The sequence below is a fragment of the Rosa chinensis genome, chromosome 3 (assembly GCF_002994745.2).
Source record: "Rosa chinensis cultivar Old Blush chromosome 3, RchiOBHm-V2, whole genome shotgun sequence".
Taxonomy (NCBI): Eukaryota; Viridiplantae; Streptophyta; class Magnoliopsida; order Rosales; family Rosaceae; genus Rosa; species Rosa chinensis.
The window spans coordinates 39,286,865-39,314,195 of record NC_037090.1 but is presented as its reverse complement, the minus strand read 5'-3'; the positions used below and the strand labels follow the sequence as shown (position 1 = coordinate 39,314,195).

The 27,331-nt window shown below is 38.6% G+C and overlaps 2 protein-coding genes, 1 long non-coding RNA gene and 1 pseudogene across 3 annotated transcripts; 1 reads left to right on the top strand and 3 right to left on the bottom strand.

The window, feature by feature from the left end:
- Window positions 1-568: 568 nt before the first annotated feature.
- Window positions 569-1,547, bottom strand: LOC112194562 (annotated as a pseudogene).
- A 4,597-nt stretch (window positions 1,548-6,144) lies between these two features.
- Window positions 6,145-23,143, bottom strand: LOC112191876 (protein STRICTOSIDINE SYNTHASE-LIKE 5). The gene is made up of 4 exons (XM_024331348.2): window positions 22,567-23,143; window positions 6,989-7,296; window positions 6,774-6,906; window positions 6,145-6,620 (listed from the first exon to the last, which is right to left on the bottom strand). The coding sequence occupies exons 1-4, from the start codon at window positions 23,107-23,109 to the stop codon at window positions 6,339-6,341; spliced, it is 1,266 nt and encodes a 421-aa protein (XP_024187116.1). The 5' UTR covers window positions 23,110-23,143; the 3' UTR covers window positions 6,145-6,338.
- LOC121052178 lies at window positions 20,351-22,283 on the bottom strand. Its single transcript, XR_005808262.1, has 2 exons — window positions 21,214-22,283; window positions 20,351-21,121 (listed from the first exon to the last, which is right to left on the bottom strand). It is a non-coding gene; the product is annotated as an uncharacterized LOC121052178 (long non-coding RNA).
- A 105-nt stretch (window positions 23,144-23,248) lies between the features above and the next one.
- Window positions 23,249-25,295, top strand: LOC112191877 (uncharacterized oxidoreductase At4g09670). The gene is made up of 2 exons (XM_024331349.2): window positions 23,249-23,885; window positions 24,518-25,295. The coding sequence occupies exons 1-2, from the start codon at window positions 23,286-23,288 to the stop codon at window positions 25,142-25,144; spliced, it is 1,227 nt and encodes a 408-aa protein (XP_024187117.1). The 5' UTR covers window positions 23,249-23,285; the 3' UTR covers window positions 25,145-25,295.
- The last annotated feature ends 2,036 nt before the right edge of the window (window positions 25,296-27,331 follow it).

Here is a 27,331-nt window from a genome sequence, read left to right as displayed (position 1 = left end):
GACAATTTCTTAGTTTGCCTAGTATGTAAACTTGTAACTATGAAGTAGGTACCTATTTTGGACTCGAAATCTTTGACATCTATAGTAGGATTCTTTGACTTTAGAAACTAACCTCCGGTTTTAGAAGAATACTCGACTGAAAGAATGAAATATGAAGGTCGACCTATGTTTTCATTCATCTGAGGAAAAAAAAATGTTTGAAGGTCAGGCCTATTATAAATAAATATCTAATTAATTTTTAGATTCTATAATTTTGAGAAGCTCACTAAGGTCCAGTTAGAGTTATTCTACCATCTTTGAGCCATCGAACCAACTATTCAATATATTAAGCTATGCCACTTCAATTAACTGACATGAGAAACCCTAGAACTAGCTACAACTAGGGCTACTCTTTCATAAGCTGCATTTGAAGATGACTAAAAGAGCTAGATCACTACAGCAAATGTGGGGATGAACATTTCAAATACGGCAAGGACAGCTTATAAATGAAGTTGAACAAACAACTATCTCTTCGATGAGAACAGGAAATAGTACATTAACTATGGATGCAATTTCTGGTGATTGAAGCTCATGTAGTGGTATGTGCAGGATGTTGTTCTTGATCCAGGCGAATAATGTATGGATTGAGAATGGAGCCGCAGTAGAGGTAGTTTCCGATCTTGATCCCACTTGTAATGAGTGACAAATCTGGATCAAAATAGTGGGCAGTAGGTTTCCCTTCCAAACTCACAGCCAGTACGTACACCAAAATTCTTCTCCTTATATGGTCTACTCACTATATACTTCTCCACGATTGCCATCCCTTTTTGGATAAAAGGGTACCTAAGTGCTAGATCCAAAATAGCTGAAGTCCCCTGTCAATTTGGCACAAAAAATGTCAATGAACTATGAATTTCATATGATGCTTAAATAATATAATCCTCATTATTTCATTCATAAGTACATGAATTTATAACATGCTAGTTCCTTGTTTATATGAGAGAAATAATCACCATAGGTAATGCGATCTAGTAATGTCCTTCCCCATCATATCGTATATTATCCGGACAGCCTGGGAAGTTGTCAATGAAGTTCTCTATGCTCCCTTTCTTCTCGCTTTGCAGGTAGTAGTTTCTACATCTTCTCCTGCAATATATATTAATACAAAATCACAAATCCAACACTCTAACTATATCAAGGTTTCAAAATATTTCATACATGAAAGTTTCGCAAAAGATCACATAATTCTGATCTGGAGAGAGTGCTACTCCATTAGCACAGTAGAGGTTGCGGACAAGCACTTTGGTCTCTTTGGTCAATGGATTGTAGCTCAGTAACCTACCATAGGGTCTGCCCTCTAGAAAGTCCTAGATGAAGTCTTCTAAGTCATGTTTATATGAATCATCTGTGATGTAAATCATACCATCTTTCGCTACATCTACACAATCTGTTAGCTTGAATTTTACACCCTCAGCCTCATCTATCGGCAGCTCCACTACTCCATCCTTAACTATTCTCAGTAGTCCCTGATTAGTATTTAGTATATCCCACATTTGGTTATAACCCATGTCTATGGCCATAAACTTGAAGTAAACGATAGTATTTCCCCCAGGTCCTCTCTATGTATTTCTCTTTTCTTCATAATACAAAATTTAAACAAGAGGAGTGGCCGTTAGTTTTAATAGAACATGGCAAACACTTCTCTAGCATTAAGGATGAAACTTGTTTAGCATTAAAGGCCAAGGAAATTCAAATCAAGGGTGGAGATCAAAAGGAAATGAAGGGCTAGATGTGATTGACAAATGTGTAAGCACAAAATGTGGATCTAGTCTTTAACTCCACATAGAAATGACCTAGAAAGCCAATAGATATTTTGGTAAAGGAGAAAAAGTAAGGGCAGAAGTTTCATTGTGTAAGGGAACAAGGTAATAAATGAGAGATAAATGTGTAAGGTGTAAGAATAAGACCACTTGTCATCTTTCAAATTTTGAATTTCAAAATAACTTAGACCTAATGTCTTCCCACCTAATGTGTTTAACCCTAGTAAGCTCTTCCTTGTTCTCCACACATGTTCTTGGTCGGCCAGCTTGGCCAAAAATGTATGGAATCCGGCGTTGACCTCCGTTCACTATGATTTAGCTGGAAATGCTGCTGGAATCTGTACAGATCTGGTTTTGCAGTTTTCCTCTTCTAGTGTAGAAACTTGGATCGATCTTTTGAAGGCCTTCCATTCCGAACTAGCTCTTGCACTCTTAATAATAAATGATCCTTAGGATGTCTAGAATGGATCTTGGAATTTCAACTCATTTGGAGTTCAGTTGGTCAGTTTGCCGCTCCTCCTCTCTTGCCTAGCTCGGTTTCTCCTAGATGGAGTAGGAAAATGTGCTAAGATTGACCTTTTAGTGCATTTCCGAGCTTCTCCATAATTTCCTAGCATGATAAGGAAAATATAATAAATATATATAAATAAACACAAAGGTTAAGGAAAAGTGCAAGATTAGGGGAATAATTACTAGGTAATTATGGACCTAACAAACACTATTGATAATTATGTTATTATACTACTAAACAGACGATCATATTATTTTTAAAAGAGTTTTGTCAATATTAAATGCATGCCAAGATAACTATTAAAAATTAGTCAGGGGACCTCTGAGTCTAAGAATCTCTGTTTCTGCTCTTGTTTAGCCCGATAGGTTGGTTGTGTTTGTAGTCTTAAGCTCCTGTCCATGTCGAAGACTCAATCTTTATTCGTGAAATTGGTCATACATTTAACCGAGACAACCCCCCTTTAATTTTGGTATCAGAGCCTAGTTTAGCATTATAATAGTATAATTATGGGCTAAATACTGATTACTACCTTGTAGTTTGGGTCCAAAATCAATTCAATCCTTGAACTACTAATTTCATCAAAAACACGCTTGCACTTTGAATTTTGATCTAATATGTCTAATCTGTTAGTTTTCCGTTACTTGAGTCTGTTAACTTGCTGACATGGCTCATATGGGGCCTATATTTTATGATGTGGTGTTGAAGTGGTATACATAATCAGTTTAGGAGTGGGTCCCACTATTAGAAATTTATCAAATAAAAAGTTTTTAAACAAATAACCCAACTATAATTGGAAACTATAGCAGAAGATTAACGAATTAGACCTATTAGATTAAAATTGAAAGTACAGGGGTGTTTTTGATGAAATTAGAAGTCCAGGGACTGAATTGATTTTGAACCTAAATCACAGGATAGTAACCAGTATTTAGCCCTATAATTATAGTAGCAAAATACCTTGAGGACAGACATCATGAATACAACTTATAGGAAAAACCGTAAGAACAACCGAAATTGTACTGTACGTCAGTAGTATTAGAATTAGAGAAACCCAGTAGTATACTGAAGATTAGTAATATCACAAATATTTGTTACTAGGGAAAAATTCAGTTTAGTCCTTGTACTATGACTCTATTATCGTTTCAGTCCCTGACATTCTAATTTAATCTGAAAAGTCCCTGAGGTTACAATTTCCATCTAATAGGTCCTCACCGTTAGATTCCGTCAAATTGGGCCGTTAAGTTGCTGACGTGGCAATCCAAGTCACGCATCTAATTGTGTGCTACGTCAGCCAGTTAACAGAGCATTTAGACGGCGAGGACCTATTAGACAGAAATTGTAACTTCAGGGACTTTTCAGATTAAATTAGAATGTCAGGGACTGAAATGATGATAGAGTCATAGTACAGGTACTAAACAGAATTTTCCCCTTGTTACTACAAGTATCTAAGGGTCAGTAGGATTAATCCTTGTAAGCTTTTTATGAAGTTTAATCCTAAGATAAATTGATAAGATCCTACGGGTGATATAAATGTTAAAGATGAGGTGAATAATTGTTCTTCTATTCTTATAGGTATGTTAGTTATACAATGTGTTAGTTATGCAATGTGATAAAACTTTAATTTTATGTGTATTAGTCAGGAAGCATAATACATTAAAACTACACACTCTTACACAATCGTTCTGCACACTACATGGCAAGCCATGATACACACTTCAAGACATGAAAAACCAGAAACAATGAGTATAAGACAAAACAAACTCTGCGCACATAAATACAAAAGGAAACCGGTGACCGGTTTGCACATAACGATAAAACAAAGGGGTTTTATTTTGAGCTGCTACAAAGGGATGATCCGGCTCACGTGGTACCCATTTCGTCATTTTGGAAAAATATTGGCCGCACGGGAATTACTCAATTACCCCTTCTTCTCATGAGTCACTGTTAATTCCCTCTAAATTTAAATAGAATTGACTACTTTTATCAAGGTCCAAACGACGATGGGCGTGGGTAACTTTTTATTTTGCATAAGACAACATGAATATATGAGTTGATGTTGAATCTAATAATTTTCATCTTTGATTCTTCATATAATATAAATTCCTATGTGCCTGGTCAAAATTGTTCATAGATAAGAAGAAATATACACATTCGAAAATTAATAATGAAGAAAAATAAATTGATCCGAAACTATTTGATAAGAAGATTGTGAGGCAAAATGCCTATGCTAAAAGTATTAGCCACTTAATCCTTGTTTTGACCTCAATCAATCATATTGCCCTAGTCAATAATTATCTCTACTACTAAAACAATCCAGCCACAAGCTGGGTTGGGCTCAAGCAGTCAAGCCCCACGGGGATTTTTGGGCTTAAAAAAAAAATTAGGTATATAGGTTTTTTTTTTACTACTCCTCTCCTCCCGAGTCCATTTCTAACTGATTTGATGGTTAAAATGGTCAAAATGTCAAATGAGTTCAATTTCCTTTTGATCTTGATGTTGATTACTTGATTTTAATTAAGGTAATGATACTGATTGGGTAGTTAGAAATGGGTTTGATAACTTGATTTCCATTTAATATTGATTTCTTCTTCAATTGCAGTTTGTAACTTTGTATGATTCATGATTGTATCAGTTGCACTCGGTCACTAAGGTTAGTGAGGAGAAGGCCTCAAAACTCAGAAGTAGAGGGCCACAATTCCTTTGAGAAAACTTGAAAAAAAAAAGGTAATACGGTCATTAAATATTTAAATTTGCTATTTTGATAAATGTTTTGGCATAATGACATTTATCACATAATTGTAATTTTAGGTGTTACATATATGTGAATTAAAATTGTATTGGCATAATGGCATTGCTCTCGCACCGTGATTCTCTACTATTTTTTTTCTTCACGTTGTTAAGAAGTTCAAGCCCCACTGAACTAAGAATCCTGGATCTGCCTCTGTAAACAATGCCAGCCCCATGGCTTCGACCGAGAATCAAGTTATAGCAAAGACTACATTCAGCAAAGTATGGTGCTCAGTAGAGCATGGAATGGTACACCTCTCAACAGAGTGAAAATGAGTACCAGTTCTCACAACTTAAGAAAGATTTAGGCATCAAGGAACTATCATATAGATTAATAGCACGATGATCAGAAAGTATAAGTGTGCCTATCCTTCACATATGCTGCCAAAGACTCACATTGTACAGTACTATGCCTTCACAAGTGAAAGTATCTCAAAGGGTCTACACCAATCTAGAATTCTATTCTATAGCTTGTATAAATATATGTAACTATTCATTGTAATTTGAGCCAATTCAATACAATACAATTTCTCTATCAATTTACCTTTCCAGCTCTAACTATGTTTCTTTATAGATGATATATGTAGGACTCTTCACAAATTTTGGTTGAGCACGGTGAACCGACCAGAAAAATGCTAAAAATAAGTACAATTGCATAGGAATTCCAAATGCAAAATTTGGTGTCAAGAGCATTTCTTTGTTTGCCTGCTATATAAACTAGTAAGTTGTAACTATGGAGTAGGTACCTATATTAGACTCGATGTCTTTGACATCTATAGCTAGGATACTGTGACTTTAGAAATTAAGCTGCGGTTTTAGAAAAATACTCAACTGAAAGAATGAACAATGAAGGTCGACCTCTGTTTTCATTCTTCTTAGAAGGTCAGACCTATTATAAATAAATATGTAATAAATTTTCAGATTCTATAATTTTGAGAAGCTCATTGAGGTCCAATTAGCGTTATTCTACGATCTTTGAGCCATCGTACCGACTACTCAATATATTAAGCTATGCCACTACAATTAACTGACAATGAGAAACCCGAAAACTACAACAAGGGCTGCTCCTTAATAAGATGCATTTGAAGATGGCTAAAAGATCTAGGTCATTATAGCCAATGTGGGGAACAACATTTCAAATACGGCAAGGACAGCTTATAGATGAAATTGAACAGGCAAATGTCTCTTCGAGGAGAACAGGAAATAGTACATTAACTATGGGTGAAATTTCTGGTGATTGAAGCTCATGTAGTGGCATGTGCAGGATGTTGTTCCAGATCTAGGCGGATAATGTATGGATTGAGAACGGAGCCACAGTAGAGGTAGTTTCCGATCTTGATCCCACTTGTAATGAGTGACAAATCTGGATCAAAATAATGGGCAGTAGGTTCCCCTTCCAAGTTCACAGCAAGTACACCAGAATTCTTCTCCTTATATGGTCTGCTCAATATATACTTCTCCACGATTGCCAGCCCTTTTCGGATAAAAGGGTACCTAAGTGCTAGATCCAAAATAACTGAAGTCCCCTGCCAATTTGGCACAAAAAAATGTCAATGAACTATGAATTTCATATGATGATTAAATATTCCTCATTATTTTATTCCTAACAACGAACAAAGTATATGAATTCATAACAATGTATGCTAGCTCCTTGTTTATATGAGAGAAAAAATAATCACCATAGGTATTGCGATCCAGTAATGGCCTTCCCCATCATATCGTATATTATCCGGAGAGCCTGGCAAGTTGTCAATGAAGTTCTCTATGCTCCCTTTCTTCTCGCCTTGTAGGTAGTACTTTCTACATCTTTTCCTGCAACATATGTATCAACTATTAATACAAAATCACAGATCCAACACTCTAGCTATATGAGGGTTTAAGAGATATTTCATACATGAAAGTTTCGCAGAAGATCACATAATTCTGATCTGGAGAGAGTGCTACTCCATTAGCAAAGTAGAGGTTGCGAATGAGCACTTTGGTCTCTTTGGTAAACGGATTGTAGCTTAGTAACCTACCATGGGGTCTGCCCTCTAGAAAGTCCCAGATGAAGTCTTGTAAGCCGTTTTTATATGAAGCATCTGTGAAGTAAATCATACCATCTTTCGCTACATCTACACAATCTGTTAGTTTGAATTTTACACCCTCAGCCTCATCCGTCAGCAGCTCCACTGCTCCATCCTCAGCTATTCTCAGTAGTCCCTGATTAGTATTTAGTATATCCCACATTTGGTTAATAACCCACATCTATGACCATAAACTTGAAGCAAATGATAGTATTTCCCCCGGGTCCTCTCTATGTATTTCTGTTTTCTTATTAATACAAAATGTAAACTAGAGGAGTGGCCGTTAGTTTTAATAGAACATGGCAAACACTTCTCTAGCATTAAGGATGAAACTTGTTTCCTAAATAGTTTGACTTTGAGGAACTAATAAACATGTCACACCTTATAAATGAGCATTATTTTATTTTATTTTTTCAAAAATTATGAATTCACATGTCACACCATGTAAATAAGGAAATATGAATTAACATGTCATACCATGTAAATGAGTAAATCAGCATTTTTTTTTCCCAACATATGTTTTTTTTTTCTTTTCTTTTTTCTTTCTATTTAACTAAATCCAAATTGTGTCTGGCCCAAACTCTAGGTTACTTGATATAGTGGTAATAGGATTTTAATTAGAGATAATCTTGGAGAATATCTTAGAGATATTCATTGATTGTATGATTACCTTTCCTTGTACAATTCAGATTCTATGTCTTGCAATCCTCTATATAAAGAGGCCCCTATTATCAATGAGAATACACAGCAATTTTCTCTCAAATATCGATTCCCTAAAACACGTTATCAGCACGAAGCCCCAACCCTGAAACCCTAAATTCGTAACCTTCAAATACCGAACACCACCTCCTCCCACCTTGAAGCTCTCAACTCCAGAAGTCCAGAACCGGCGGTGCCACACCCAGAACATTCCAGAAAAGCACCGAACCAACCTCCGGAAGTGACAGAAGTTCCCCTACCCGGTTCAAAGCCTTTCCCTCCGCCTCCGACCGCCATACTGCACCATTAAAAGAGTCCTGATCCCAAATTATCGGACCCGGAAAAATTATTCCCAGAACCGGCCAAAACATACCCAGACCGGCCACCAAAACCTGTTGCACCTTTGAACCGCCGCTTGCTTTTCCAGCCACTGCCTTAAGCCCTGTACAGCCTAGCCTAGAAGAAACACAAGCAGTCTGGCCCAGAAGCCGAAGGAGATCAGCCCGACCCAGTAGCAGAAGAAGACAGCTCAGCCTAGAAGAGAGAAACAGGCCTGAAGCCCAACCTCTCAGCCACTGACGTTAGCCCAGAGTTAGCATCCAGTTAGCTCAGCCACGTCAGCGACAGCAGCACCACGTCAGCACCGTCCTACGGTGTCAGCAGTCGGTGCCACGTCAGCTCCGGCCAACTTTTCCGGCGACCTCCAGTGACTTTTTCCGATGACCTATTTAGAGATATTTTTTTCTAAGAGTTCCCTATTTTTATTAGAGTTTTTAAATTCAATTTCTCTTCTTTTTATCGGGGACTTGCAACCCCCTTTTCTTCTTCATAGGCCATAGGGAAGACCAAAAGCCGAACTGTAGGGGGTTCGTGCTCACTCCAAGCTTAGAGCTTGTAGAGTACTCCAAACTTAGAGTTTGTTGAGATAAAACGATCGACCACAAACATCATTGTTTCGATCTAATCCAACCCCTCTTGGAATTGAATTTCTTGGAAGCGACTACGCTCAGAAATTTTTATTGTTTTCGTGGTAGTCTTTTTCGCTCCGAAACTTACCATATTTCCTTGTTGTTTTTCAGGATGAGTAACCTAAACAAGTTGAGCTTCGCTCCACTAGAGACAACAGGCGCAGGATACCACAAGTGGGTCCGTGATGTGCGCTAGCATCTTAAGGCTGACGGGATTAGGGGTCGTCAACGGGCCGGGCCGGGCCGGGCCTTGCTATATTTTTAAATAATTGCGGGCCGGGCCGGGCCGGGCTTTATTAAAAATCAAAGGATCCAAGCCCGTCCATATAAAGCGGGCCTTGCGGGCTTTTTCGGGCCGGGCCGGGCTTAGCCTTGCGGGCTTTTTTGGGCCGGGCCTTGCGGGCTTTATTTATAAATAAATATTTAAAGACACAAGTATTTTTTTTTTTAATCAAGCTTTGGAAATTCAATGGATAATGATCAAATACAACCAAAGATAACAATCTATATAAATATATTGTACCCAAAAAAATCTATATTTATATATAGATACTAATTTGTTGATAAATAAATTTTTAAAGACACTAATTTTTTTATAAATCTATATTTATACATCATACACTCCAAAGAGCTACATATAGCAATTCAAAGAAAATAAGAAACCGACCGTTGGATGAGTTTATTACAATAAATTATGAGTGTGGTAAAAAATTTAGCCAATTTCACCATATTTTTGAATCCGATCGGATTGGTCAACCGTAGTCACTTATATGTTTTATTGGTTGACCGATGGCGTGGCAACCGCGAAACGTGCTTATTTTTTCACATCACGTTTGTATATATTCCATCGATGGATGTGCGTGGACAAAAGGTAAAAAAAAATTAATTTTAATTACAAACACATTGGACTATACTAATTTTATTCCTATAGTTATATGACTTATACATTGCATTTAAATTGTTTAAGTTCATTCTAAAGCAACCATGAAGTGGAAAATGAATTCGGAGAAACCAACCGCTTGATGGAGAGATTGTAATGTTTCATGGTGGTTGTAGAAAATCCAGCCAATTTGGTTCACGTTTAGAATTCGATCAACTAGGTCAAACGTAGTTACTCTTATAAACTTATATTTATATATCATACACTCCAAAGAGCAACCCCTATCAATTCAAAGAAAATGGAAAAACCGACCGTTGGATAAGTTTATTACAATAAATTATGAGTGTGGTAAAAAATTTAGCCAATTTCACCATATTTTCGAATCCGATCGGATTGGTCAACCGTAGTCACTTATATGTTTTATTGGTTGACCGATGCCGTGACAACAGCGAAACGTGCTTATTTTTTCACATCACGTTTGTATATATTCCATCAATGGATGTGCGTGGACATAAGATAAAAAAAATTAATTTTAATTACAAACACATTGGTCTATACCAATTTTATTCCTAAAGTTGTATGACTTATACATTGCATTTAAATTGTTTAGGTTCATTCTAAAGCAACCATGAAGTAGAAAATGAATTCGGAGAAACCAACCGCTCGATGGAGAGATTGTAATGTTTTATGGTGATTGTAGAAAATCCAGCCAATTTGGTTATCGTTTCAAATTCGATCAACTAGATCAAACGTAGTTACTCATATAAATCTATATTTATATATCATACACTCCAAAGAGCAACCCCTATCAATTCAAAGAAAATGGAAAAACCGACCGTTGAATGAGTTTATTACAATAAATTATGAGTGTCGTAAAAAATTTAGCCAATTTCACCATATTTTCGAATCCGATCGGATTGGTCAACCGTAGTCACTTATATGTTTTATTGGTTGACCGATGCCTTGACAACTGCGAAACGTGCTTATTTTTTCACATCACGTTTGTATATATTCCATCAATGGATGTGCGTGAATATAAGATAAAAAAAATTAATTTTAATTACAAACACATTGGTTTATACCAATTTTATTCCTGTAGTTGTATGACTTATACATTGCATTTAAATTGTTTAGGTTCATTCTAAAGCAACCATGAAGTAGAAAATGAATTCGGAGAAACCAACCGCTCGATGGAGAGATTGTAATGTTTTATGGTGGTTGTAGAAAATTCAGCCAATTTGGTTCTCGTTTCGAATTCGATCAACTAGGTCAAACATAGTTACTCTTATAAACCTATATTTATATATGATACACTCCAAAGAGCAACCCCTATCAATTCAAAGAAAATGGAAAAACCGACCGTTGGATGAGTTTATTACAATAAATTATGAGTGTGGTAAAAAATTTAGCCAATTTCACCATATTTTCGAATCCGATCGGATTGGTCAACCGATATGTAGAATATATATGCACATATTTTATATAGAAGTATAATAGTATAGAACTTCCACACACACACACACACATATATATATATATATATATATCTCTCTCTCTCTATACACACACACATATATATTAATATATATATATAAACACACACACACACACATATATATATATATATCTATATATATATATATAAACACACACACATATATGATATATTGATATATATATATATATCTATATAAATATATATCTATATCTCTCTCTCTCTCTCTCTATATATATAAACACACACACACACACACACATATATATATATCTCTATATATATATATATATATATAAACACACACACACATATATGATATATTGATATATCTATATATATATCTATATGACTATTTATATATATATATATATATCTATATAAACACACACACAAATATATATCTATATGTGTCTATATATATGATATATTGATATATCTATATATATATATATCTATATGACTATTTATATATATATATATATATATATCTATATAAACACACACACAAATATATATCTATATGTGTCTATATATATATATATATTTATAAACACACACACACATATAGATATATCTATATAACACACACACACACACACACACACACACACACACATATATATATATATAATATTTTGCGGGCTTTTACGGGCCGGGCCGGGTTTTTGCGGGCTTTTTTGCGGGCCTCCATCGGCCCACTAAGGAGGGCTTTTGCGGGTTTTTTGACGGGCCGGGCCGGGCCAAAAGCCCTGCGGGCCTCCATCGGCCCACTTGATCCGCGGGCTTTTTGATGAGGCCTAGACGGGATCCTGAGTACGATCCAAGCGCCAAGTCAGGACGTGCTTACTCCTCAACAAGCTGCTGCTTTTGAAGCAAATAGAGCTAGAGAGGCAAATGAAGCTAAAGCCATCATTCTCATGACAAGGCACATAAATGACGTGCTCCAGAATGAGTACCTCAATGGGGAAGACCCAAAAAAACTATGGGCAGAACTCGAGCAGCGTTTTGGCAACGTTCATGTCTCCCTGCTTCCAGATTTAGAAGTGAGAGGGCATAGCCTCTGCTTCTGTGATTTCAAGTCTGTACTTGACTACAATTTGCAAGCACTGTGTATCAAGTCTTTGATGGAATTCTGTGGGCAGAAAATCACTGATACGATGTTGATCGAGAAGACTCTCTCTACCTTCCCCGTCTCTGCATTGATGGTAGCCAAGAACTATCTGATTGATGTCAATGCAGGACGCATCACAAGATTTCATGAGCTTATTTGTACCGTCCCGTATCTCAATTTACCCATTTACTAGTCATTTGGACGGTATACGACAATTACTTTCACTTTTTACTTTGTTTCGATACTTCTAGTGGCTCTAAAAGTTAACTTTTTGTTCGGTTCAAAATTTGAGAAAATGTTCTACATGAAAGTTGTAGGGGACGTTAAACCGAACGCGTGCATATGTGTTATGTAGAAATCGGAGTTCGTATGCTAAAGTTATGAGCGAAATAAAGAAGTTACTGTTCATGATAAATTTGGTATATATATGGAAAGTTACCACTGTAGGTTTCCATTTCTGGAAACCCATAGTAATTTTTCTCTCTCTTCTCCCCTGATTTCTCTCTTCTTCATTTCCGTCAACTTCTTCTTCGTCCATTAGATTCGCCGCCGTTCGGCCACCTAACGACGTGCCACCGGGCAATACAGGACTGCCCCCTTCCGCTGCACACGCCAGTGATAGTAAATCACGGTGATTTGGCCGGAAAACCCCGAATCGAAGCAAGGTTCCTCACGGGGGCAGTTTGAGCTTTTCCGGCAATTTAGCCATTTCCGACCACCAAATTGGGTCAGTAAGGGTGCCTCAAGCCGGTGATAATTTCCCCTAAGGTCATTCACTTCAATTTGCAGTGTGGAGGTCGAATCAAAGATTTCAAATTTTGGCCGGAAAACCCCGAATCGAAGCAAGGTTCCTCACGGGGGCAGTTTGAGCTTTTCCGGCAATTCAGCCATTTCCGGCCGTTTCCAACCACCAAATTGGGTCAGTAGGGGCGCCTCAAGCCGGTGATCATTTCCCCTAAGGTCATTCACTTCAATTTTCAGTGTGGAGGTCGAATAAAAGATTTCAAATCCTAGGGTTCTTGGGTTTTTCTGGAAAAACTTCATCGGCCAATTTTGATCACTTACAGGTAAAATTGGAACTTGTTGTAGTTGAGAAAGTTTTTGGGTCTGTTGAGTAGGTACTGCTACCAAAGTTTGGTGGCCATCGGAGGAGGTGATCGGCGGTGCGTGGGGCCTACGTGCCGCCACTGTAGTTGGCGCGTAGAGCTATTTTCTTACTTCAATTTTTTAGCGTATTAAATCCTATAATTGTTGTAGGGGTTGATTATGTGATTTTGGTGAATTTTGGTAGAAGTTTTGCATTTATTGTGAATTTCCGAAATTTGGGAGTTTCGGTTGTCGATTTGTGGGAATCCGACCTTTGGATTTACCTTATTCCGCTATGGAATGTTTTAATTGACGGATTGATATTAATGGTGAAGTTTGGCATGAATCCGGAAAGAAATGGAGATGTTGGAGTACGTAGGGTTTTCAGGATTTGTTTTGAATCGTAATTATTTATCGAATTGTTATTTACGGAATATAATTGTGTACAGGACGAGATACCGACCTATCGCTCGACGAGGATCCTCACGCTTGGATACCACGTTAGCCATATACTATAAGTGGACTTTTGTTTTCTAAATAATGATGCACGCAGTTGTTTTTCCGAAATAAGTATTTATTTAATTAATGATCATATTATTATGATTTACTTTTGGGAAATTGATATTGATTTATCTTTATTTTGATTTGGGAAATGGATTAGCGATTTAAATTATTGTTTTAAGTTATCGAGCTTATTAATTGGATTTGCGTATTCATCACCATTGATTGGAATTTAAAATTGAAGTTTGTTATGCTCGATTTGAAATTGTGATTTATGTGATTTTCGATGAAGTATTTTTCGAGGTAACTTTCGGAATTAAATATTGTTTTCATTCGTCGGTATTTGAATTTCCCAAAGGAGCTTCGAAAATGGGATTTTCGTTGGGATTCATGAAATTACTTTAACCTTGCATATTGGTTTATGAATTCGAGAATGTTTTGGCGTGCAAGGCCACGTCGTTGGAACATGTATTTCCTCGTGAGATATTGGGGAAGCCTTACTAATTTTCGATTTTCGTATGATTTTAGCCCACCATACCTGGGTCGTCATATTTATTGCTAGCTAGCCTATTAGTACTCCTCCATGCTTACTATGTGTTCGTGGGTGAGTAGAGCGGAGCATCGGATGCTCTAGAGTGTGGGACACTCCGACCCGAGCCTGGAAGGCTCCCTTATTAGTATGGTGAGAACTTCTTCCCCATACTTTACTACTCTGATTTTTTGTTTAACCAGCGGGGTTGGTCTTATTTTATTGAGTAACGGAGTTTCAATCTTTTTACTTGGTTGTTGTGACTAGCAGGGCTAGTTGGTTTTCTTGAGCTGAACATCAGTTGGTTTGTGTTTCTTAATTGTTGCATGCATCTGGTTTTTTTTTAAAGAAATCAATGTGGGAAAGTATGAAATCCTTTTTCTTTTAAATTGTTTATTTTTGTCCACTCACGCTAATGTTTTTATCTACTTTCCCTGGACCCTTTGGTTTCAAATGCCGAGTCTGCAGAGTAGCTGGTTCGGCATAGTAGGATTCAAGGCATAGCATCTGCAGCAGTCATTTTCATATTGTAGGTTAATCGTTGAACCTACGTGTATTATGAATTCCTTCTCTCTTTTAGATTGCTCTGATAACCTGTGGGACAAATATTATAAAGTTTGGGTTATGTTGTATTGTTCGGATTTTAGTTGTAAATTGTAAATTGTGGAGTTGTTGGGTTTTGGGGAGCAGGGTGGCTCCAGGAGATTATGGATGATTTGTTAGAAGTGTGATTGTAATTCGACAGGTTTTGGGTAGTCCATTTTTAGGGGTAACTCTGCTGAATTTTCGGTAGAGTTATTCCTAAGGTGGTCCCCACAGGGCCACCTCGGATTTCAGGGTGAAATTCGGGGCGGGTCCTGTCATTATTGGTGCCATGAACATAGCTAAAAAGCACAACAACATACTTGTGAAGAACTATAATTCTAGACCCGTGGGAGCCAAGCCAATTCCGGAGTCTAATTATAGTCGTGCCCCTAAGAGAGGGCGCAAGGGGCGAAACCGTAAGGAAATGGATAATTCTAGACGTTTTGGTCCATATTCTTGCGCTAAAGAGGAAGGAAACTGCCAAGATAGGCGTGCACGAAACCGTGGAGGTAAACGTGTGAAGAGAGAGAGAGAGAGAGAGAGAGGCCAAGACTCCTGCTATCGTGGTGACGCCACCAAAGAGAGAAGCCGTCCCCAAAGCGCTTCGATCAAGGGAACCTGACCATAATGATGCTTGTCTTAGGTGTGGACGACCTGGACATTCGGCAAGGAAGTGTAAGGCATCCCAAAATTTTGCAAACGCATACAAAATGTATCGTGAAGCAAGAGAGGCACATTACATGGAACAAGAAGATCAAGATGGCGATCTCAATCTAAGGGTGGAAGACTTCAAAGATCAAGACCAGGAAATTGATGATTTTGATTAAGTGTTTTTATTTTCCAAGAGATGTAGGCAATTGCCATATTAATTTTGTAATAAATGCCAATGGTTTAGTTTTCCTTCAAAGTAGGCTCACCCAAAGTAAGTGTGATGTCTAGGAAGGTTTTGAGATAAGTGGTACTAAAGCGAGTCTTACTCCACCGACATCTCTCTACTCACCTGGTCACATTTTCTTTGGAGCTACTGAAAGAAGTTAGACGACTACCATTGTTTTGCATTAGCTAGTTTTGTTTTTGGATTAGATTCTCTGTAGTGAAAGAGACAATGATGTAATTTCGTTGGCTTATTAATAAAAGTTGAGTTCTTTTCTTTATGACTCTTTTTTTTTATTACAAGATCTTTCTTTTAGGAATGGATTCTGGAGAACTGCAATGTCTTGAGGATAGTGCAACTACGCACACCATTCTCCGCCATACGCAATAATTCTTGGAGATGTTGCCTACATATTCATCTGTGACTCCGATGGCTGGGCCATCAGGATTAGTTCAAGGACATGGAATGGCCTAATTCCTTTTGCCAAATGGCACATTCATTAATGTCGCAGAATCTCTCTACGCTCTTAAGGCAAATCGAACCTTCTTGAGTTTTAAAGATATCTGAGCCAACGGATTCCATGCGGAAACGCATACTAAGAACAGAAAAGAGTTCTTTTGCATTACCTCTAATGATTGCGGATGAAAGCGCATCTTAGAGAAGCTTATGTGTCAATCTAGTGGACTTTATGTCACTACCATTCGACCTATTGAATCCAATAACGTCAAAAGAGAAGACCTCTTGGATTTTGACACATTTTAGCTTTAGCATGACCGACTAGGACATCCTGATCGTGATATGATGATCTGTATACTAAAAACTTTACACAGACATCCATTCTTTCGAGCAAAAAGAAGCAAGAATTAAAGATTTATTCCTAGACTAAGTGTGACCGCCGCTGCAGCCGCCTCTAGCTCTGTCGCCGTCCACCGCAGGCCTAGGGCAGTCTATGTCCCCCCTGACAACTCCAAATAAGGCGTCACCCATGGAAATGGCGCCATGGGTGCCACTTCCCATGGTTCCAACACCATGATGGGTGATGTAGTCACAAATTTTTCTTCTAGTAGCGACTCAGACACTCAGGCCCAACCAAAATCCTCATTGGTTGCTTCTAAGGCCCCTCACTCATTTTACAAAGCCTGTTCCTTAGAGAAATTAAAACTGAGACCGTCCTACGCAAAAGATCCCAAAATACTCATTCCGTTCTTACAAAGAATTCAAGGGGATATCTGTGGACCAATTCAACCATCATGCGGACCTTTTTAAATACTTTATGGTATTGGTTGATGCATCGACACGCTGGTCACATATTGCACTGTTGTCCACTTGAAATGCTGCTTATGCTAAACTCCTAGCCCAGATTATCCGTCTACGAGCTCACTATCCAGACCACCAAATTAAGTCAATTCGACTTGATAATGCTGAGGAGTTTACATCGAAAATGGTCTATGACTATTGCATGTCACTAGGAATTGATGTAGAGCATCCAGTTCCCCATGTTCATACCCAAAATAATCTTGTGGAAGCAACTATCAAACGACTACAAATGATAGCACGGGCATTGGTTATGCGCACCAATCTCCATGTTTCCGCTTGGGGATATGCAATATTGCACGCAGCTATGCTAATTTGTCTATGACCCACTGCGTTATAGCTAGTGATTGGGTACAAGCCTGATATCTCGCACTTGCACATTTTCAGGTGTGCCATTTATGTGCCTATTACGCCGCCACAACGTACTCAGATGGGTCCACAGAGACGAATGAGCATCTATATTGGATGTGAATCTCCAACTATCGTCCGCTACCTTGAACCCTTGACAAGCTATCTCTTTACCGCTAGATTTGCAGATTCTCACTTTGATGAGACAGTATTCCAGTCATTAGGGGGAGATAAGAACACAGATGTTCAACAAGAACGACAGGAATTGTCGTGGTCTGTCCTCACTATATCTCATCTCGATCCCCATACCGCACAGTCCAAACTTGAAGTGCGAAGAATAATCAAGCTCCAGAACGTAGCAAACACTCTGCCTGATTCGTTTTCTAATGTTGCTAAAGTGACAAGATCACATACACCTGCTGCAAACATGCCTGCAAGGATTGATGTCCCAAATACAGGACGTAACGCCACTCTCGTGACACCAAGAGACGACGCCACTGTCCAGAATGGCAGTGATGTGGCGTCTGGTGGCAGGTCCAGCAAGGAAGCGCGGTAGACCAATTGGTTCGAAGGATTCTCCCCCTAGAAAGAGAGCGAATGAGGCACAAACAAATCATTTGATCATCGATACTCAAAATCCGTCCCATGAGAATGTTCCGGATTATGGTTATGTCTAAGAGACATCTTTGGGGGATGCCTCAATGTCAGAACCTATCCATGAGAATGTAGAGATTTCTGTGAATTACACTAGTGTACATGAGACGTGGGAAAGAAACTCCTTCATCATTGATGATGTATTCACATATTCAGTAGCGTGTGAGATTATTGAGACCGATGACATCGAACCACGCTCGGTTGATGAATGTCAACATAAAGCTGATTGGCCAAAATGGAAAGATGCGATCCAGGCAGAATTTGATTCTCTAGCGAAGAGAAAGGTATTCGAGCCAATTGTGCCAATACCGCCCAACACCAAACAAGTTGGTCATAAATGGGTATTCGTTAGAAAGCGTAATGAGAGAAACGAGATTGAAAGGTACAAAGCTCACCTTGTGGCGCAAGGCTTCTCACAACGCCCTAGAATCGACTACGAAGAGACATACTCTCCCGTAATGGACGTTATCACGTTCCGCTGCCTTGTCAATTTGGTAGTTTTTGAAAAATTGAACATGCAGCTTATGGATGTGGTTACTACGTATCTATGTGAGGATCTAGATACAGAGATATACATGAAGGTCCCAAATGGACTTCAGTTACCCAAATCAAGTAGCTCTAAACCACGGAGAGCATTTGCAATAAGATTGAAACGCGCACTATATGGATTGAAGCAATCTGGACGGATGTGGTATAACCATCTAAGTGACTACTTGATTGGGAAGGGATATGTCAATAATGAACTATGCTCATGTGTGTTTATAAAAAGAACAAGTTCCGGATTTGCATTAGTAGCGGTTTATGTCGATGATATGAACATAATTGGCACCCTTAAAGAGTTGAGGGAAACCATTGAACACTTGAAATCTAAGTTTGAGATGAAAGATCTTAGGAAAAGACGGTTTTGCCTTGATTTGGAACTTGAGCACCGTGAAGATGGTATCCTGATTCATCAATCGGCTTATACCCAAAAGATGCTTAGGCGTTTCAATACTGACAAAGTTAAGCCTTCAAGCACCCTAATGGTCGTCCGTAGTCTTGATCCAAAGAAGGATCCATTCCGTCCAAAAGAAGACGACGAATGTGTGCTAGAGGCAGAAGTGCCCTACTTGAGTGCAATAGTCGCATTATTGTACGTAGCACAATGCACAAGACCAGACATCTCATTTGCCATGAACTTGTTAGCTAGATATAGCTCTGCGCCAACACGACGCCATTGGACTGGTGTTAAAGAAATCTTTCGATACCTAAGTGGTATGATCGATATTGGCTTGTTCTATCCCTACAAAGAGAGGATGGATTCGGACCCATCATATGTCAAGAACACCACCAACAGTGGTCTGCGTTCTCTCTCCCCATCCCAAAACGACATAAGTGTTTTGGAAGGTTTTGCTGATGCTGGGTATCTCTCTAACCCGCACAAAAGTCGTTCCCAAACTGGTTATGTATTCACTATGGGTAAGACCGCGATATCTTGGAGGTATACTAAATAGACCTTAGTCGCTACTTCTTCGAACCATGCAGAGATTATTGCTCTTCACAAAGCAGTTCATGAATGTATATGGCTTAGATACATAATTACGCATGTTCGAAGTAATTGTGGTTTGGAATCCACCACAAATGAGTCTACTAGCATTTATGAGGATAATACTGCTTGCATTGAGCAAATGAAGCAAGGCTACATCATAGGCAACAACACCAAGCACATATTGCCTAAGTTCTTCTACAATCAGCAACAATAGAAGCACCTCAAGATCAAAGTGAATCAAGTTCGATCTGAGGACAATGTGACAGATTTATTCACTAAGTCATTGCCCAAATCCACATTCGAGAAACATGTTGCAAGCATTGGTTTGCGGAAGTTATCTGAGCTCCCAGGATCGTAGTCATTAGGGGGTGACGCAGACATCAGGGGGAGATGTCTACATGTTGATCTCAAAACGTGAAGGGTGTGTTGTGCTCTTTTTCTCCTTCGACCAAGGTTATTTTTGTCCCACTGGGTTTTTATTACTCGACAAGGTTTTTGACGAGACAACGAGAGATGCACCGCGTTTGGGCGACACAAGGGGGAGTGTTTAAGTAAATCCAAATTGTGTCTGGCCCAAACTCTAAGTTACTAAACCTAGTGGTAATAGGGTTTTAATTAGAGATAATCTCGAAGAATATCTTAAAGATATTCATTGATTGTATGATTACATTTCCTTGTACAATTCAGATTCTACGTCTTGTAATCCTCTATATAAAGAGGCCCCTATTATCAATGAGAATACACAACAATTTTCTCTCAAATATCGATTCCCTAAAATAGTTTCTACATTTTCTTCCAAAATAACTAAATGATTTAGCATGATCAAAATTTTTTTTATCCCCAACCTATGCACCCATTTCTGATATCAATAAGATTTGAATCCATAACTTTTACAATATTAGCCAAGTCAGCTGACCAACAAGGCATGCCTTGGCCACATGATCGATATTTGATAAGTTTAAATACACATCCCTAATTACTTAATACACACTTCTTACTCAATACACCTATCATTTAATTTCTCATCCTAATATTTCACCAAATACACAACCCATATGACCTAAAATATCCTTAAACAAAAAAACCATGAAATACACTATTATTTAACTACATTAAGGCTACTATTTAATTTGATTAGTATATATTAACATATTAGTGTTTTATAATTGACCATATTAATTGCTTGTGTTAGTTATTGGGAAATCCCAATGTTCTAAAAGAGGGCCACCCAAGTCACCTAGGCGCTAGGCAGCAACAGATTAATGGCTAAACGGAGGCCTTAGGCGGCCGTCTAGGCAGCCTGGGCGTCTGTCTGGGCAGTCTGGGTGATCTAGGCGGCATGGGCGGCTAGGTGGTCTATGTTGCCGACGCCGGAGAGCTTGGTTTCTGCAATTGATCGAGTCAAAGAAAGACGATGCAAATTAGCATAAGGGAGCAAAAAAAATCAAAATTTACAGAAGCGAAAGAGCTTGAAATACTTGTGAGGGGAAATCTAGGGTGTCTTTGGGGAATGGAGGTGGTTTCTTTTGGAGGTGGTCATGGTGATCGCGGTGGTGGGGAGCCTTTTGACGAGGTGGCGGTGGTGGCCGGAGAGTGAAGAGGTTGAGGACATCGAAGCAAAAGAGGAAGAGTGGTAACCCTAGAAGAATGATATGGGCGCGATCCATGGCCTTTGCTTCAGAGAGAGAGAGAGAGAGAGAGAGTTAGAGTTGGAGACTACGAAGTGCCCTCTTCTTGACTAATGAGATGAAATTATTTGGACCTCATGACCATTTGGCTCGTGACTGATAAGATATACTACTTGGGCTCATTCTATGAGCTGTTACCGAGTCGATTTTTGTTTTCAGCCCAAATTAGCATTTTGTATCATCGGTTCAAACTTTTGTCAAAAGAAAAATGGGTAAAAAAAACTAAAAACTTTCGTAAATAAAAGCTATAAAATAAAAATAAAAATTAAGAAATACAAATACAAAACCTCTTAGGCGCTGCATAGGCGTCTGGGCGCTAGTCTCTTGGTCACCCTTCGACTAGCGCCTAGCGATTTTTCGAACCTTGGGAAATCCATAAGGATTCATTATTGTTCCCTTCAAATAGATGCTTAGAAATATGTTTTGTTTTATTTGAGTTCTCATCCACCAAATACCATATTGATCAAATATAAAATTTAGAGTCGAACATTCAACCAAAACTGTATCACTAATTTCTCCACAACGGCGGAACTACGAAACAGTCATTGGATGGTCAATCAAGTTAACAATTATAAAGTTTTATACCTGTGATGTTTTATGTTAGATAATAAATTGACTAATCATAACTTTTAGAAATAAAAAAAGAAACTAAAAGTGGGAATAAAGCGATTTGTTTTAAAAATATTTAATGCCACTGATTTTGAAATTCTAAATATATGGTTTTTTTCTTTTTTCTTTTTTTAAGAGGATCAAAGGGTTTCACTCCTATCTCAATGGTGACTCGAACACATGACTTCGTACATAGGTAGTGGGTGCTCTAACCACTAAGCTAACACCACTTCGTCATTCTAAATATATGGTTTCTCACCCCATTTAATTACAATTTATTTAAGAAAAATTTAAATTAGATGGTTTCTAATTTTATTCTTGTTTTAAATGAGAATGCATGTATAAAAATTTATTGTGTTTATAATTATAGGATTATATAAGGAAGATACGATTATTATTATATATGTGTGTATTTAAAATTTCTGTTGTTATTTTCATTTTAAAAAAAAAAAAAAACACATGATTACATATAGACAAGCAACAGACCAAAAACAAAGAAACATGCTAATGTTGAGGACAGTAAGTGACGCTGACCTTTTCCGCGTCAGCTACCAAAAGCTTTCCGCCATGTTCGTGAGCGAGTCCGAGTGGTCTCCCGCCGGTATTAACCCAGTTCTCCACCACCGAGTCATCAGCGGACTCGTTCAGCTTGACTCGCTTGATCCACCCGTCCGCACATCCCGTGTAAATGAGTCCCGACTTGGAATCATAAGCAACGTCTTCTGGCCCTGCTAAAGTCCCAACACCCAAAAACTCCGACCCTTTGAGCATGTGACCATTACGCCTCGGGGCAGCCGCGACTTGCTCACTCAACTCGTGAAGCGGCAGAGGAGCCGGGTCGAACGAGTCGAGCTGGTAGAGGAGCACAGCCGCCGCCACCGGAACCAGTATTGAGAAAAAGAGAGTGTTTAAGACGGCCATGATGATCGATAACGATCTTCTGGTGGATTGAGTTGCAGAGGAAGGTGAGTCTTGGTTGCTTGACTTGTGGATTGGGTGGCGAGTTATGGAGGCAACTCGGAACAGAAAGTTAAACGGATGGTTTGTGCTTGGACACAGCATCGACACATGGGTCATCGAGAATTAGGATATATGTTTATGTTAAATAGTATAGAATATAGATGCATGTCCTGCAGTAGATCCAAGAATATAATTTATATATGGGTTATTTTATTTAACTTTGATTTGGCTCTATAAGATGGAGATGTCATGAGTGACGAAAAGCTAGCTGGATCGCTGCTGACCCACTCCGTATGAGACCCAAGATGATGAGGCCCAAAGACCCGCCAAATCACTTCACCATCTCAACATATGAGGAGTGGATAAGACGATACTTTCACACACTGCACCACACACACAAAGGCCAAGAACCAGAACCAGAAGCAATGTCTGAAAACCCAAAAATACGTTTCGGCATATTAGGATGTGCGGACATAGCTAGAAAGGTAGCTCGCGCCATAAACCTGGCACCCAATTCGACCCTGTACGCCATTGCGAGCCGCTCCATCGAGAAAGCCCACAAATTCGCAGCCAACAATGGACTGTCCACTCAGACCCTCAACGTCTACGGCAGCTATGATCAGCTTCTCGATGACCCATGTGTCGATGCTGTGTACGTGCCTCTGCCCACTAGTCTTCACCTTCACTGGGCTGTCTTGGCTGCCCGCAAGAAGAAGCACTTGCTCTTGGAAAAACCAGCGGCTCTTGATGTGGGTGAGCTTGATCAGATACTCCAAGCTTGCCAATCCAACGGTGTACAGTTCATGAGTGGGAGTATGTGGCTGCATCACCCTAGGACTGCCAAATTGAAGGACTTGATCTCTGATTCCAAGCTCTTTGGTCAAATCAACTACGTAAGTAACCGACTCTCATTCTTACTATAGTATACTTTTGGATTTCTCTGTGTTGCACTCAATCTGATGGCTCGCTCAACTATTTGCTTATTTAAGCTTGCAAAGTGTTGTGCCTTTCACTTCTTTTGTCTCTACATTCTTGCAATTTAGACTTTTGATTTGTTCTTCTTCTTCTTCTGTTTTTTCTTTGGCTGGACTGGATACGCACCTCTTTAACTGTAATTGTATCATTATAGCAACATAACTAAGAGTAGGGTTATTACATATTGAATTTCATTCATTTCTGCAGTTTCATGCTTAGCAATATCACTAGGAGTTGGTTAGTCTTTTTTTCTTTTTTTGGGTTGGGGGAGGGGTGTTGTGTAGGAAGTTATTTATCTAGTGACTTATGACCAAGGAGAAATGGATTTTGAGGAAGTTGTCATAATGAGACGGTTCCTGAATGCAGAGACTTTTTTTTTTTTTTGGAGTCTGTTCAGTACTTGATGATAATGTTACTAGCTTTAGGTTGACTCTTGACTCTTGATTGTCATAAATGTAAATTGTTGAGTATAGTTTGCTTGAGTTGCTTGTCAGCAATAAATGTGAAACATAACTTGTATCTAACTATCATATGCTTTTACGCTTTTCAGATTCATAGCTCATCAACACTTCCAGGAACCAAGGAATTTTTTGAGAACAACATAAGAGTGAAACCAGATTTAGATGCTCTCGGTGCGCTTGGGGCCCTAGGCTGGTACTGCATTGAAGCCATTTTGTGGGCTAAGGACTACCAACTACCAACTATAGTCACTGCTCTACCAGATGTCACAAAAAACTCTGCAGGGGTCATCTTGTCTTTCACTGCATCAATTCAATGGGAACCACTGGACCCAACTGTTGCAACAATTCACTGTTCTTTCCTCTCCCACACATCCATGGACTTGGCTATATCTGCTTCTAATGGTACAGTGCGTTGCAATGACTACATCATTCCATATGCTGAGAACTATTCTTCATTTGAATTCACAACCGGTGCAAAGTTTGCGGAACTCCACATTGGGTGGAGTGTAGTACCTGAAGAAGTTAGAGTGGTTTCTCAGCTGCCTCAAGAGGCCTTGATGGTTCAAGAGCTCTCAAGGCTTGCCGAGGGCATCAGGGAATTTGGGTGTAATCCGGACCAAAAATGGCCACAAATCAGCAGAAATACACAATTAGTATTGGATGCAGTGAAGAAATCCATTGATCTTGGTTTTGAACCTGTTAGGGTGTTATTTTGATGGATTTGATTACCTCATGCTCCACAAACAAGTACATACATTGAGCTGTAAATATGTCATATGTTACATTAGATAGATTTGATTAATCTTGAAGGTTGTCAAATCTGGATGTTCCTCGAATAAATTAAGCAGATATAAATCTTCTTTGCAATATTTCTTGTATTGATGAATTCTACATTGATTAAAAAAAGAAAAGAAAAGAAAAGATAAAGGGACTATACGTTGCACCTTCACTTAGAATTCTTGGTCTTTGGCGCACTTTTCTTCTCTCGTCTTAATTTCTTTAAATATTGTATCATATCTTCACGGAAAAAGGTGTCAGGGAACTGATCCTTTCTTGGTTTTTTTCCAGACTTGCTGCTATCTTCTTTCTTCTTATCTTCATCACTTTGTTTGAGTCTCGTGTATGAATCTATGCCAAGATTGCTGAAACCAAATTAATATCAAAATTAGTTTATGAGTAGATCTTTTTTATTGTGATTTTAGAAGAATTCTTTAGATTTAGAAATTCATATGCATTCAAGCTATTGAATCTGTTGATAATTCAAGATTATATAAAGACTAATTTTAAAGCAAAAGCTAGTATTTTTCCGGAAGAAAAATCTACAATTCAAAGTAGTATGTTTAGGATTTGGACACACCTTCGTAATGCTATGAACATTGTATGAGAATTAGGGCGCTGCACAATTTTAAGAATTATTGGATCTTTCACAATGATCGTCGATGAATAAATAGAACTACATAACAAGGAAAGATAAAGTTCCGATCAATCACGAAATCAATCCCCCAATGTACAAGGAAAGAATCAATCAGCCATTTAATTTATTTCCTCATCACTTCTACAATATAGAATCACATTTAATTTATTTACAATAAATTTTGTTTTAATTCTTATGTTTTTCTATCCCTACCCCAACCCCTACCTAGGGCAACTCGCGATGCGGCACCTATCCCATGATAACCAAGATACAAATTTCATTGTACCCCTGACCTCCAGTGTGTTTGTTATAACAAAAACATAACAGCATTCTTCTGACAGAAGGGAAAAAAAAAGCTACTGCATGCAACCCTAAAAAATAAAAATTGAGGGGATTGTCTTAGGGAATCAAAAATTGAGAGGAATTTGCTGTGTGTTCTCATTGATAATAGGGGCATCTTTATATAGAGGATTACAATGCATAGAATCTCAATCATACAAGGAAAGTAATCGTACATTGAATAGGAATCTAGATCTTTCTAATTTAATCATATTACCACTAGAGCAAGTAACCTAGACTTTGGGCCAAACACAAATTAGGGTTTACTTGAACACTCCCCCTTGTGTTGCCCAAACGCGGTGCTTCTCTTGTTGCCTCGTTAAAAAAACCTTGCCGAGTAACAAAAACTCAGTGGGACAAAAATAACATCGGTCGAAGGGGAAAAAGAGCACAACACACCCTTCACGATTCGAGACGAACATGTAGACATCTCCCCCTGATGTCTACACCTCCCCCTAATGACTACGATCATGGGAGTTCAGATAATTTCCTTAAGCCAATTCTTGCCACATGTTTCTCGAATGTGGATTTGGGCAATGACTTAGTAAACAAGTCTGCCGCATTGTCCTCAGATCGAACCTGGTTTACTTTGATCTTGAGGAGCTTCTGTTGTTGCTGATTGTAGAACAATTTAGGCGATATGTGCTTGGTGTTGTCGCCTTTGATGTAGCCTTGCTTCATTTGTTCAATGCAAGCAGCATTATCCTCATAAATGCTTGTTGGCTCATCTGTGGTAGACTTCAGACTACAATTGCTTCGAACATACGTAACTATGGACCTAAGCCATATACATTCACGAACTGCTTCGTGAAGAGCAATAATCTCTACATGATTCGAAGAGATAGCGACTAAGGTCTGCTTTGTAGACCTCCAAGATATCGCGGTCTTTCCCATGGTGAAAACGTAACCAGTTTAGGAGCGACCTTTGTGTGGGTCAGAGAGGTACCCAGCATCAGCAAAACCTTCCAAAACACTTATATCATTTTGGGATGGGGAGAGGGAACGCGGTCCACCATATGTGGCGTCCTTGACACTGGATGGGTCCGAATCCATCTTCTCTCTGTAGGGATAGAACAAGCTCATATCAATCGTACCACTTAGGTATCAAAAGATATTTTTAACACCAGTCCAATGGCGTTGTGTTGGCGCA